The sequence below is a fragment of the Dipodomys merriami genome, unplaced genomic scaffold (assembly GCF_024711535.1).
Source record: "Dipodomys merriami isolate MVZ:Mamm:240054 unplaced genomic scaffold, mDipMer1.0.p SCAF_2, whole genome shotgun sequence".
In the NCBI taxonomy this organism is placed as follows: Eukaryota; Metazoa; Chordata; class Mammalia; order Rodentia; family Heteromyidae; genus Dipodomys; species Dipodomys merriami.
The window spans coordinates 60876258-60890983 of NW_027203381.1; the positions used below are offsets into that span (position 1 = coordinate 60876258).

The 14726-nt window shown below is 42.3% G+C and overlaps 1 protein-coding gene across 2 annotated transcripts in view; it reads right to left on the reverse strand.

Annotated features, from left to right (window-relative positions):
• Masp1 (MBL associated serine protease 1) overlaps window positions 1–14726 on the reverse strand; it is a 66088-nt gene that overhangs the window by 20343 nt on the left and 31019 nt on the right. For both annotated transcript variants that reach the window (XM_070029804.1, XM_070029803.1), the window contains 5 exons: window positions 12971–13102; window positions 9764–9960; window positions 8717–8864; window positions 7416–7534; window positions 6478–6556 (listed from right to left, as the gene is read on the reverse strand). In XM_070029804.1, coding sequence (XP_069885905.1) covers window positions 6478–6556; window positions 7416–7534; window positions 8717–8864; window positions 9764–9960; window positions 12971–13102 — 675 coding nt within the window. The remainder of the gene's footprint in view (window positions 1–6477; window positions 6557–7415; window positions 7535–8716; window positions 8865–9763; window positions 9961–12970; window positions 13103–14726) is intronic.

Genomic DNA, 14726 nt, shown 5'->3' on the forward strand with positions numbered 1-14726 from the left:
CTGATAGTGTCCCTGCTTTGGAGGTTTCTCCACTATGATATTAATACTGTATGGTCAACTCACCTGGCCTAGTGCCAAGTTTATGGCAGGGGCAGATCTGTTGAGATTTAAGAAGCCCCAGTCACATTATCACCATAGTGTCTTTCTTTGATTTTTTTTTTAGTTCTATTATGCAATCTTCTCTGTTCCTTCTGCCAAATCACGAAGCAAATGGCTGTGAGAAAATTCTGGCTGACCTGAACCAAAGAAGGTTCCATTTTTTTCCAGTTCCAACCACAGGATGAATAACAACAGTGAATATGTCCATATTGGAGTTTGGCACCAAAAAAATCCCCCAAACCAAACAAAATTTTAAAAAAATTCCCCCAAACAAAAACCAGGCTCCTCCAAAAGTACACAGTTCCACCCTGTTGGCTTTCTACTCAGAGCTCATTTGGTCATAGAAGCAATAGAGGGTCAGGAGTGGGCCAACTTTCAGTGTTCACCTGCTCGTTTTCTCCATTCACTGGTGGCTAGACACTGGGGATGAGTGTAGTCACAGAGTAAGATATGACCAAAGATGCTGCTCCTCAGAGACGGTCTGTGAGGAGCTTGGTAGGCTATACAGGTTTTAGGGGTGTTGCTGGTATGGACAGAGATCCACACTTAGGTCAACTTTTCATGACCACATCAGAAGCTGATGACTCAACTTATCAATGTCTTTTCATGGGTCTCCTTTAGGAGATGATGGCACTTATTTCTAAGAAAATCCTAACGTTAGATGTAACAGTTTGTGACAGAGCTGGAGAATCACAGAGGAAATGCAGAATTTTCTAGTTAGAAACCTGACCTAAGACATCAAGAATGTCTTCTATATAATCTACTCAGATAGGAGATTTGACTAATCCAAAGTTATTGTCAGAGTGAGAACTGAATGTGACCTTGAACTCCGTGGTCTTTCAGTGAATAGTACCAGTAGTTCCTAAGGATCTTATTATTTCTCCTCAGTTAAATGACTTATAGTAGGTATTGGCTGGCTAATAGTGGACCTTAGTAGTCAATCTTTCCAGAGGTCCAGCAGAATTTTCAAAGTTCTACTTCCTTCAGAATTTTACTTGAGTACTTTGAGAAACAGAGAGGAAAAACTTATCTTTGATTGCTAGCCAGACACTGTGATTTTCAATTTAAGGCTTCACATCCATCCTTTTGATTGCTAGAGGGTTATATAAGTTAAAATATGTGTAATTCCAAGGCTCTTCAGGTTGAAGGAGATGGATGAAAGAAGGGAGTGAATATGAGTACTTGTCAACAAAGAAGGCAAAAATCAGAAGGGCTTGTTTTGTTTTGGCCTCTGATATCCCTAGACAAATTGTTTCCATTTGTTTTGATCATGTCAAAGTATAAACACTCTTCCAGTTTGGGAGATAAATGTGTAAAGGTTAATCCCGGGATAATACAAGATAGTAAGAGAAAATAATATTGGTTTTTTGAAGTTGTGAATAATATTCAACTTATTTTTTTGCTGAGACTCAGCAGATTTTTCCTTCCCTCTGGGAAATGTACTTGACTGGTCTTAATATCGATATTACTTGCTTCCATTAACAGTTAGCAGTTGCTTTGATTTAAAATATCCTTGAGATACAGATAGCTGGTTCCTTAACTACCTTTTGCTCTTTCCTAGAAGAATTTCAGGGCTGGACTTGGACTTAAGAGACATTATTTAGATATAAAGCTTGCTTTTGCATTGCGCCAGAAAAGTAATTTTGTCCATGAACACAATGGGTTTCACAACCAGAGAGATGAAAATATTGGAAAATAGAAGGCCATTTTGTCTCAGTTACAGTGAGTAAGGAACGGGTGAACCTCCATCTAAATTAATCAAAAAGCGTTGGGAGACAACTGAAGATAAATCAGTGGCAACTACTTCCTCTCAAGAGGGCCCTGCTGTACAATCACTGTGTGTTAGATCTTGGGTCCTTATTTAGTCCATTGTTACTTTAGGAGATGTGCCATCTACGCCCTAGTATCAAAAGGCCTTTTTCATTGGGCACCAGTGGCTTAAGCCTATAATCATAGCTACTCAGGAGGCTTGGGTTCTGAAGATTGTTGTTCAAAGCCAGCCGGGGCAAGAAAGTCCGTGAGTCTCTTATTCTCCTGTTAACTAGCAGATTAAAAGTTGAAAGTGGAGTTGTATCTCAAGCAGTAGAGCACCATCCTTGAGCAAAAAAGTTAAGGGATAGGGCCCAAGCCCTAAATTCAAGCCCCAGGACAGACAGACAAACAGACAGACAGACAGACAGACAGACAGACAGACAGACAGACACACACACACACACACACACACACACACACACACACACACACACACATCTTTCCCCTTCCCTTGGCCTCCCTTGGCCTCCCTTGCTTACCACTCTTTAGTGTTGACTGTACCATCCCCACCCTATCTCCTATTTATCTCTTCCTGCAATTTATGTTTACTTCAGACCCATCTTTCTTTGGCATGCAATATACTATAATCCAGTGGCTTCTGAGAAACCACAGGTAAGCAGCTCTTCCTAGAATGGAAGACCAAGAATTGGGCCTGAGCACCCCTTCCAAGACTCATCTTCTTTCCTCCCCTTAGTAGATCATAGACTCTAACATCACCAGGATCTCTTCTGCTGCCTCCTTTCCTGGTTTTGTGCCTTCTTGTGCCTGGGACACTATGTCCACGTGGCCTCCTCTGAGATCTTGATCAAACACTAGTCCTTCTTAAAAGCTTTATCTATTCCTTCTACCTGGACAGGGCAGTTTCCTTATTCTGGAACTTTTTATTCATGTCTTTCTGATGGTAAATACCATCTTATGTTGCCTGGTCCTGCAATTATTTGGATGTCCATGAAATCTTCATTTGAAATTATATTATCAGTTATACTGGGTATAAGTCTGTGCCTATCTTGTCGACTTGCAATCATCTGTTTGTCTGTCTCCTTTCTTGGTGGCACATCTGTTACCTCAGCCTCTAGATTGATCAGTGTCTGCATGTGCAGGGGTCTGCCCTCATCAAGTGGACATGGAGTCCTGAAACAGGTTTAATCACAGTCACTGGGTTCCCTGGTGTGTGTCAAGGCCTTGTTTAGGCAGAAGCCAAGATTCTGCAACAAAGGCAGTTGTTCTTCAGCCCCTTCTTCACCACTCCTTATGACTCAGTGGTGTCCACGGCCCTGGAATGGAGGACCACAGTGTTCATGTGATGCCTATCTTTTTAATCAATAAAGCTGAAGAAACACAAAACTTGTAAATTCAGAAGAAAGAAATTTCTAATGATAGAATTTCAGCCCTGTGTTAAATAATGATAGAAGGGACATTTTGTGAATGAGAAAATATCCAGATTCTCAAAAATCCACACTATAAATTATTGTTCACATTACCTACTTATGGTTCTTAAGAAATTAGTGACCAATAAAAAAATGTTTTATAGTCATAAAGTCACTAGCATTCTGGCACAGTTAAACTTGGGAGTATGGGTTGTTTGGACCAGGAGCCAGAGCCAGTGTTAGTCTATTCAGCCTAAGGCAGTATGATTGTATATCAAATCTTATGGTTCCAGAACCGAGGGCATTTTTACTTTGAGAAGAGTACTGTCCACTTAGAGGTCCTAAAAAAAAATTCCCCGTTGTCTTTTCATGGCTTTTTGGATTAATGTTGAATGATGATCGAATCCTCAAAGGCATGACTTTGTTCTCACGTACACACAGCAGCTTTAACTGAGGAGGCTGTGTGGTTTCCTTGGACTTCATTCTAATCCACACAGAAATGGACAATGGGAGTGTTGGTAGGTGGGGAGGGGCAGAGTAGCTGGGACTTGGGGATCTTTGTGCGTGATCCATTCCTGGATGTCTGAATTGTGTGGGGTTCCCATCCTTCACTGTGTCACTTGCTCTGACTCCAATTCGCTCTCCAAATCGATCTCGCTTTCTGTCACTATAAAGTCAAATTGGGATCGGGAGACAAAGAGAAAGGAAGCAGAGACAGGAAGGGAGAGATAGAAAAAGAGAGAAAGGAGAGAAAGAAAAATTAGCAAGCAAGGCAGAAATAGTTCCTGCAGGAAATACAGAAATACTCCACCAGAATTGATTAAGAATGCACAGTTTAGGTAAAGCCAGTGCGAAGGACAGTTTGGAATGGTCGCATTTGTACCATTAGGAAAGTTTGCACTATCTTACATCCTGGCTCCTGAGATTGTAAGATTTTTTTTTCTTTGCAAGGAGAGTTACATTCATCTGGTTTGGACCCTCATTTGACACATAGAATTCAGAATACAACAGGTTCTCTTACCACAATAGTTTGAAGGCAGAGGCTAAATAACAACCAATGATTCCCACTTCCTATTCTGGTGCACATTTCTATTATCACACATTGTACACGTGTTGTCTATTATCAGCCTCTTCTCCACAATCCCCAGGACTCTCAGCTCCTCAGTTTGGTCTGTGTACCTTCCCTAGGTCTTAGAATAACACATACAATTGGGAGATGTGGGTGTGTCTACATGGGGGTTATAATAGTCATAATCCAAAATCGGGCTGTATTGTCTTTGTACAAAATGATAATATGTTCTGTTGCAAATAACATAAATCATATAAGCCAGTACTATAGAGCTGCTTTGTTCTGTCAATGTGTCCACTATAATAAAAGTGTGTGTATATAATCAGGAGAAAATAATTCCTAATGTTTCTTACTTTCCAAAAGTGTGAATTAGAAGTATCAAATCTTCTAGTGAAGGGATTAGACTGTGAGGAATGAAGCTTTTATTAAATGTTCACTGTTTCCTGGCACTCTATAGGTATGATATATAGACTAACCCAGTCCTCACAATAATCTTGAGGATAGGAGACTAAATCCAAATTGAACAGAAGTAAATTGCTTAGAGGAACTCAATTGCTAGAAACTGCATTTGAATGTGGAGCTTCCCCAATCTAGAGCCAGATTTGTCCTGAGTGCCTGAAACCCTCCTTTCCCTTCTTCAAGGTAACCCTTGCTCCATCTGGCAAAGGGTCTGGCTTAGGATCCAGTTACCATACTACCCACTAGGCGACCTACTAGAGGAACAGTTGAGCTCCTCCTGTCTGGAATCCGAATTCTCTGTGGTGTTCTTCATAGGCATCAGTAGGTACTGAGATTTTCTGCTAAACCTATACAATACTCTTCTTCATATAAGGTTTATATCATCGTATTAAAAAATGTAAACAAGCACGTTATGCTGCCAAATGTGTCCTGGTGTTTGCCTCAGAGCCCCCTCCTGTCTGCCTGCAAGATGGGAGCCATTCAGTAGAAAGGGAGGGAGAGCGAGCTTCAAAGTTCACGTGAAAAGTATGCAATGAGATTGGTGGGACCAGTCCTCATTCTTGAATTCTCAAACCTCCATTTTACAGCAAATCTTTCCCCTCCCTTCCCCTCCCTTCCCCTCCCCTTCCCTTCCCTCCCTTTCCCCCTCCCCTCTCCTCCCCTCCCCTCTCCTCCCCTCCCCTCTCCTCCCCTCCCCTCTCCTCCCCTCCCCTCTCCTCCCCTCCCCTTCCTTCCCTTCCCTTCCCATCATTTCCTTTTGCTTCCCTCCCCTTCCTTCTTTCTTTCCTTCCTTCCTTCCTTCCTTCCTTCCTTCCTTCCTTCCTTCCTTCCTTCCTTCCTTCCTTCCCTCTACTGTCTTTCCTTGCCTGACTCTGTGACTATATATACCTCTTCTCATCACTGTTGTTATATGTAAGTATGTACAATTATGATCTTTGCAAACCCACTTTGGAATTATCTGAGTATGAGGGGGAAGAAGGTTAGTTGCTAGAAATCTGTAATTTTCTAGGCATAACAGATGATTCTTATGAATTATATTATTTTAGAATCACTGGCATAAATTGTAGAATACTAAAATGAATGTAGGCTCTTCAGTTGATAGCTGAGGCCAAGGATCACGTCCCCAGGTACTGAGTGGATTAAGAGCACACAAAATAAGATCTCTGGATCCCAAGAGCTTGTGATGAGCTGGTCCCTTCTTTCATTTGTGCTTGCTGTGCTGATACAGCAGCCTTTCTGGAATTGTGAACTAACCTGGAAGACACAGTGGGTGTGGATAATGGCTGTATGTAAGATGTCATCCAGCCCTGGACACCAGTGCCAAGCTACATTCCTGCATTAGCAAATGCCAAAGCTCCTTTCAAATCTGGAGACATGCTATTTCTTTACAAAGCTTGACAATTTGACTTAAAAAAATTAGTATTTAGAAAGTAAACTGAGGCCCACAAAATGTTTCTCTCTGGATCTGATAGTCTGTTTGTTAAAAGAGAATTCAACTCTTTTTATGTCCAGCTCTCCTATGTCTATTGACTTCCTGTCCTATGCATGCATATCACCTCTGGCTGAGTTTTCCCACTTACATAGTCTCTGCTCCTATCCCACATGGGATAACTTTAATGAGTTAAAGTGACAATTAATTAAAGTTATAATTAATCTATTTGGCTTTCTTACTTTCACAGGTGGGCATTGCATGACTCCAGGTCCCATCCTTCAGACACTCCATCTGTAATATGTCTAGCACCATATAATCCTGAGCAGAAACCAGAAAGGAATGAGAAAAAGAAGAAGAGAGTGGGGTCAGTGGTGGTTGACCTGCAAAACTAATTTGAACTCCAAACCTGGCTCGTTTGGACTGGCATTTTCCACCCACATGAATTCTGAGGGCAAGTGTGCAGCTAGGGGAAAGACAGATGCTGAATTCATAGTCCCTGGTTTGTACTCTAGAGGCTGGCTAGGGCTGTGTACAAGAGGGGCTTAAATCATAGTCTCTGAAGGGAGAAACTTAGCCTTGACTTCTTTTTCAGAGAAGTGGCTCTCAACATTGGGCAGGCGGTCAGCCTCATCTGGAGGGCTTGTCATGCCAGACTGTTGGGCCCTCCTCCCAGAATTTCTGATTCTTGGGCTGGATCTACCCAAGAATTAAAATAGCAAACAAATTTCCAGATGATGCTGATACTGCGGGTCCAGAGACCCTTCCTTAAGAACAATTCGTTGACAGCAACAGCCCTCTAGCTTTACTGAACATTTGGCTTACCTGGAGAACATTTAAAGAAATATAACACTGATTTCAGCCTTAAATTGAAAACCATTGTTTCAGGAGATGGGAGACAAAGGAGTACTCGTCTACCACCTTTGGTTAAGATTATTAGTCCTGATTATAGAGCCGTTTGGACCTAGATTTTTATTAGGATCCATGCTCTGATGAAAGTAAGGCATGAGAGAGTCTGAGATACATGGTTTAGAATTTCTGGAGCTTTTGGGAGGGAGGCTTTGGGGCAGGTGAGAGACTGTTCTGGCACTGTGGCAAGTTGCAGCTGCCCATCTGTTCTGGAAGGCTCTAGAAATTTTCTCTTGACCACTCCCTCCTCCTTGTAGGCAGGAGCCTCTACCTTTAGCACTTTGTAGCCTGTGTCACAGGTGACGATCACTTGGTCTTTGAAGGAATATGTGGCTTGCAAAGGTTCAATGTTCCCGTGGACAGGAGGATGTAGTTCTGGGCATTCATTTCCTAGTGGGAAGCAAATGAAACAGCAGCATGTGAGAAAATGAAGTGTGTGCATAAAGGACCCTAGGAAGCGAGACCTGAAGGAGGATCAAACAACAGGACTGACTATCAGAGATCTGAACCTTCTAGTAGGCTCTTTCAGGAAAAAGACTATGCAGCCAGAAACCAGTCACGTTCTAACTCAGCTCTCCATGTCCTCATTTGTAAGTTGAGGTAGTTGGCCAGATGATTTCATTAAAACTCTGAGCTTTAATGAATTCAACCCTGTCCAAGCCTTGCTTTACAGTGTTCCCAACATGTTTGCACTCCTGTAGGGACAAGGCTCTCAATTCCTCTCAAGTCGAGGCCTTCCACACAGAGATGTCTCTGATGAAGTGAACAATGTTTTCTCATTTAGCTAAAATTGATGTCCTTGGGAATTTGACTCACTGGGCCACCCAGGATGGCCCTAGTTTCCTTTTTCTTCCTAAGATCCTGTTTCAAAGTAAGCAACTGCAATCATATGCTTCTGAGTCCACTCTTCTAAAGGTTAATTCTGATGAGCTCCTCAAGCCCTGACACTTTTTCCAGAGCAAACTCTTTTGTAAATTTCCTGTCCATGCTTCTTCCCAGACTGGGCACTGGAAGCCAGGGCTTCAAGGGCTAGGAAGTGGATTAGTCACTCCTTTGTGATGTCCACATTTTTCTTCCTTGAGTGATTACAGACTTCTTAAGCCAAGTAGCTTTGTCAGGTTTTGGGCCAGAGTTGGCTGCCTTGGGCATCAAAAAATCGGGACCTGTGGACTTTGCCAATCTGGGAGCTCACATGGATGCAAGACACCATAATGAAGCATTTAAAGCTTCGGACACACCCAAATTTCAGTCCCTGACTTAGAGAAAGCAGAAAGGGCCCTATCGAGGTCTAATGAATAGCTGTGTGAAGAGTGGGGCTCAGAAAACAAGATTTCATTTTTCCATCTCCAACAAGGCAGTTTGAGACCAACCAGTTCGAGCCAACCTCACCACCACTCTTGCTCCTGGGAAACTGAGTCACAAGGGAACATGTACCTCAATTTTAAGTTTTCCTCAGCCCCAAATCCCAGTAGTCTCCAGAAAAGTCCTAGGCACACACTTTCTCCTCCCTCAGCCACCCTCCTGGTGAGCACTGAGCACCGCAGTAGCTGAGACCAGAGGGGAAGATGTTACCTGAAGCGGTGTACGAGAGCCTCCAGCCCTGGTTCTCTCCAGAGTTGTCACTGTGGAACATGATCTGAACCTTATGGCTCTGGGTATTGATGAGTTCTGGGGCTTTCTCTCCACAGAAGGGCCCCCAAATGTTTGGACCAGCTTTAATCTAAGAAAAGCAATATAGATACAGAGAAGAGTCACATCTCTTTCTAGAGATTTTGATTTCCCTCTTTCTCCTACTAATGTTAGCTCCCTTTGTGGGCAACTCTTTCTGATCTCATTCATGGTTCTTCTTCCTTTGTATAGTTCTCAGAACTTACTGTGATCTAGCTTCTGCTTTTTTTTTCCTCTCTCTAGAAGAGCTCACTGTCTATGTGGCTTGTACACTTGATGGCACCCCATTTCCTCACCAGCTCAGCATTTCTCCTGAGATCAGACCCCAATAGGCAATTCCACTTAGGCGCTTCAGCCAGTCACTAAGGATTGCTGATTTTCCTTCTTATACATCAAAGAACTATTTCCTCCACTGTTCTAGTCATGGCTGAAATTCACATTGCCTTTGCATCACACCTATACTGTTGAAATAATTTGAAATTCAGTGGTGATTGGTTGCATCATCCTTTCTCCTTTTTATTTGAACAATTTCTTCCTCCGAGAAGAATCAGCTGCATAATTTGTGAGGTCCAGTTTGTCATGAAAATGTGGGCTCCTTGGTCAAAACATATTAAGAGGTTCAAGAAGGTAACAGCAGCAAATAAACCAAGTATAAGTTAGAGAACAGAGCCCCACCTGGCTACATGGGGTGCAGATCCACGAAGGTGAGTCTGATACCCCACCCCTGCCCCCATGCACCTTCCCAACAAGCAGGGAGGTAGCCAGGGAACTAACGTGGGGAAGATCCTTGTAGTAGATCTGATCAAGATGTTAATTTAAATAATGAGTTGTTAGAAAGCTATTGGTTTAGTTCTCTGTTCTATGAGAAGTTGAAAAAGCCAGGATATCAGCCTTCCTAACTCAGCCAGGATCTTCTAGCATCCCTAGGACAAATGTTCATTGCAAGCTCACCTTGATGTAGTCATAGGGGCAGGGCACCTCAGGATGGTCCTCAATGTCAAAAGTGTCCTCGAATTGTAGGCTGATTACGAAACCTTCCTCTAGCCCGATGGTGTAAAGACATTCAGAGCTCTTGGGGTAAGGGTTGGGATAGTCAGGGCTGGTGATCATGCCGGTCATCTGGGTAAAGAGGTTATCGCTGCACTCCACTGTGGGGAAACAGCAGAGATAATATATGCCACCATCACAGCCACAGCAAGCCCTTGCTCATCATCTCTTCCTGTGTCCCCACCAGGTAAGCAGGGAAGGAATCATCCCCATTTCACAGGTGAAAAACGGAAGCTCCGTGAAGACAAGTGATTTATGGAAAGTCACAAACTAAGTAATTTTTCTGTCAAGACTCCAACTAAGTCTATGTCTCTGGCCAGAGCTGTTTACCCTTCTTTCCTTTTTTCTGGGACTGGGAGACTGTGCAGGAACTTTGAGAAGAAAGGGTTTTGAGATGGTATGATCATGAGGGATATTCTTTTTGGCCATTTTTGGGCTTCTTTGCCCTTGTCCCATGCAGACATTATTAGTTTTCTGCTTCAAAGTCTCTCTCTCTCTCTCTCTCTCTCTCTCTCTCTCTCTCTCTCTCTCTCTCTCTCTCTCTCTCTTTCTGTCTGTCTCTCTCTCTCTCTTTCTGTCTGTCTGTCTGTCTCTCTCTCTCTCTCTCTCTCTCTCTCTCTCTCTCTCTCTCTCTCTCTCTCTCTCTCTCTTTCTCGTGTGTGTGTGTATGTGTGTATGTGTGTGTGCCTGCCAGTACTGGGACTTGAACTCAGGGCCTCCTGCTTTTTCACTCAAGGCTGTTGCTCAACCACTTGAGCCACTTTTTGCTGGTTAATTGGAGATAAGAATCTCACAGACTTTTCTGCTCTGGCTGGCTTCTAGCTGAGATCTTAGTCTCCTGAGTGGCTAGAAATATAGGTAAGAGCGCCCAATGCTCTGCTTCAAAGTTTTTCTTGATTCAAATGTAATGCATTCTCAGGTTGTTGACCTTCTGTGCTTCATAATGTTATCCACCACCTGACACTAAGTCACATACTCATTTGTTGATTTTTTCTGTCCCCATTAAATAAGTTCTATGATATACGGAATTCTGCTGTGTTCTCCACTGTGTTTACCATCACCAAAGACCCAGTGTCATTACTTAGCCCTACTGTGCCTTTATTTGCTGTTGAACTTTTGGCCTTGGGCTGACCCATTCTAGTGCTGGCAAGTCCATACTTCCTAAGCCTTTTGTTCCTCTTGCTCATTTGCAAATGAGAAAACTGTAGTCCAGAAAGGCGGCTGTGACTAACTTAAAGTCCCACAGCAATGAACTGCAGAAAGAGGTTTAGATCAGGTCTCTTGAATCCCCATCTGTTTTCATTTTCTACCCCAAGCATTCTCATGGGGTTACTCTTACCCCAAAGGACTAAAATTGATTCTTGCACAATGCACAGATAGATATATAGTCCATAAACACATATGTCTATGGTATCTGAAAAGAAAATATTAAAAAAGCTCCTGAGGGATGGGTATGAAGCCAAAGATCAAGCAAGGATTCCTCTTTAACCTGCCTAAGATTTCTTTGTTCTCACTGCATTTAGTACACAAGAGATAGTCAATACTAATACCTACATACTGAATGTAAATAACCTTCTTCAAGCCAATTCCTTTTTTTTTCTTCAGCACTGGAGTTTGAACTCAGGGCCTCACACTTGTCATGCAGTCACTCTTACTCAGTGGAGCCTCAGCTACAGCCTAGGAAAATTGCTAATGTGTCTGTTCTGTTTTATAATGTTCTTGATGGTTAACCTTGATGATCAACTTGACTGGTTTGAAAAATGCTTGGGAGATTAGTAAAGCACATCTCTGAGTGTGTCCTGAAGGGGTTTCCAGAAATGATTAGTTAATAAAGGTTCTGATCTAATCAATTGTTTAATCCATGGATAAAATCAAAATTTGAATAGACTGTTGGGAGGTGATAGAACTGTGGAAAGTGGAGTCCTGATGGAGGAAGTAGGTCACTTGGGGGGCGTGTCCTCGGAGGCTGTATCTTGCTAAGGCCACTTCCTGTTAAATCTCTGCTTTGCTTCATGTCTGCCATGATGTGAGCTGCTCGGCTCTACCATCTCTGCTGTCTTTGCCATGATGGACTGAAACCATGAGCAAAACAAATCTTTCCTCCTTAAGTTGTTTCTGTCAGGTATGATTTAGTCACAATTACACTAAGCTACTATTTTATATTGATGGGTAATATAGGGATACCTATATTAAAAGCAGAAGATTTTGAAGAAAGAAAACAAAGACCTCCTGTCTCCAGTCTTGCCCTCCTCAAATGAGCCTTCACCCAGTTTCCAGTCAGACTGTAGGCAAGCTCTCTAACCCTGGGTCACACTCATCTATTAGCAGTTCCCCAAATATCCCAAGTTGTATAACACCTATGAATATTTGCAGAAGCTGTTCTTCCTGTGTGCAGTGTCTTCTTTCCCCTGCTTAGTTCATCTCTGTCAAGGATTATCATATCTGGCAAGCACTTGTCCACTTCTCTAGGACGGCTCAGGTCTGATTGTGCTGTGATCAGATTTCCTTTACATCCATGTAGTAACTAGCATTGATGTCATCTAACCATTTGTTTGTGTGGCTGTTAACCCACCAACAGGGGGCACTATGCCTAGAAAGAAACTAAGTCCTTTCATTTCTCCATCCCTGACCCAGCCTGAGACTACAAAAAGGAAACACGTTGGTGGAAAATGGAAACAAGGTAAGATAGAAGGGATAGGAAGCTTTCTTGTTGTCTCTATCTTTGCCTTTTTTTCTCTCCTGACTTTGTCCTTTAGAATGAGGTTCTGTCTGTTAAAGAGGGACTAAAGGGAAGGGAACCTCTGGGTGAGGCATAGTTTCTGGCTCAGAAAGGACTGGGAAACCCAGCTTTCCCTTAATTTGGTCAAGGTAGTAACCTTCAGTTGGAAAAGATGACCTGAGAGTCTGAGCTTTTCACCTGTGTTCTTCTGAGAACTGGATTCCATACTTCTAGATAAGGCAAGCATTTTAACATCTTTATCCATACACTATCTGCAATAGATCTTTGACTTCATTTCTACACTATATCTGTGTTTCCTCCAAGCCTTCTTCTAATCTTATAGCTAGAGGTGGTACATCATAGTGCGTGACAGAATTATCCTGGGGCCCTACCTCGGCAGGTCCTGTTGTCTGTGTGGAGGATGTAGCCGAAGCGACAGGAACAGTAGTAGCCGCCAATGTAGTTGTGGCAGTAGTGGTCACAGGACAACTCCTCATCCTCCCTCTCCTTGCATTCGTCCACATCTGCAGGGCAGGTAGAGCCTCTTAGTCAAGTAATGCATGCGTGCATGCATAGCCCACTTAGTTGGAGCCACCCACTGGGCTGCAAGGCTCATACATTCTTTCATTTATATAAAGCCTAGAGACAGCCTTTATTTCCATTTTATGAGGGGAGAAACTAGGACTCAGAGAAGTTAGGTAACTTACCCAAGGTTATAGAAAACAAGGTTCTGGTAGAAACACTATCCTTTGACAGTCGCAATAATTACTGAGCCAGGCAATATTCTTAGAAAGCAAGGTTATTACCATCCTCTAATTGGAGAGGGTAAAACGAAGACCTAGAGGTCCTAGGTGGGATGGCTCCAGAGTGTGTGCTCTAACTTCCACTCCATGTTGCCTTTCTTCCTTCCCACGCATCTAATATGGCTCAGGCCCTATCCTAGGCATATGAATATACATTTCTCTTAAAGAGGCATATGAATAGTCAAGAAACACTTGAAAAGATGCTCACCATTCCTGCTCATCAGGGGAATACAATTTAAGCCATATTGCGGTAGTATCATACATACCCCCCAGAGAGGTTAATATTTTTTTAATTGACAATATCTAGCATTGGTGAGGATATGGAGCACGCAAAACTCTCACACACTGGTGGGAAGATGTAAAATGATGTAACTGCTTCAGAAAAGTTTGAAAATTCCTTATACAATTAACATTTCTTATATGTCATATCTACTCTCTTACCCAAAAATATGATTCCTAGATATTTTCCCAATAGAAATGGAAGTATATGTTCATAGAAAGACTTGTGGCAGAATGTTCATTGAAAGTATGAATGAGAATAAGAAATTGAGAGAGCCCAGATTTCCCTCAATGAGCAATGGATAAAAAGAAATTACTGTATATTCATACAATGGAACATTGCCCCATGAAAAAAGTAGTAAATTCCTGATGTATAAATCAGCATAAATGCATCTCAGAAACATCATGCTAAATAAAAGAATCTTCACTTCCCAAATATATTTCCACCGTGCTCATTCATGTAAAGATTTAGAAAAGGTAAAGCTAAACCTACGGCATAAGAAAATCAGAATGAGCCAGGTGCTGGTGGCTCACGCCTATAATCCTAGCTACTCAGGAGGCGGAGATCTGAGGATCATGGTTCAAAGCCAGCCTGGGCAGGAAAGTCCGTGAGACTCTTATCTCCAATAAACCACTAGAAAAGGAAGTGGTGCTGTGGCTCAAGCGGTAGAGCGCTTGCCTTGAACTGAAGAGTGCAAGGACAGAGCCCAAGCCCAGAGTTCAAGCCCCACGACCGAAAAACAAAACAAAAAGAAAATCAGAATGATTTTTTTCTATGAAATTGGGAGCAGAAATTGATTAGAAAGGAGTATGAGGGTATTTTTATGGGCTAGTGGTAAAGTTCCAATCTTGTTAGGATTTTGGCTTACATGCAGACACCAACTTTTCGAAATTCAACAAATGTATACTTACAATTTATTGTACGTAAACTTCACACTTAAAGAAAAAGAACCATGAGTCGATATTGAACTCTAAATATTTTACGTACATTCTGAAGTATTTAAGAAGGATTCTAACATTTGCCATTGCATTGAAATGTCTCAAAAAAGATGGATTGATGGGTAGA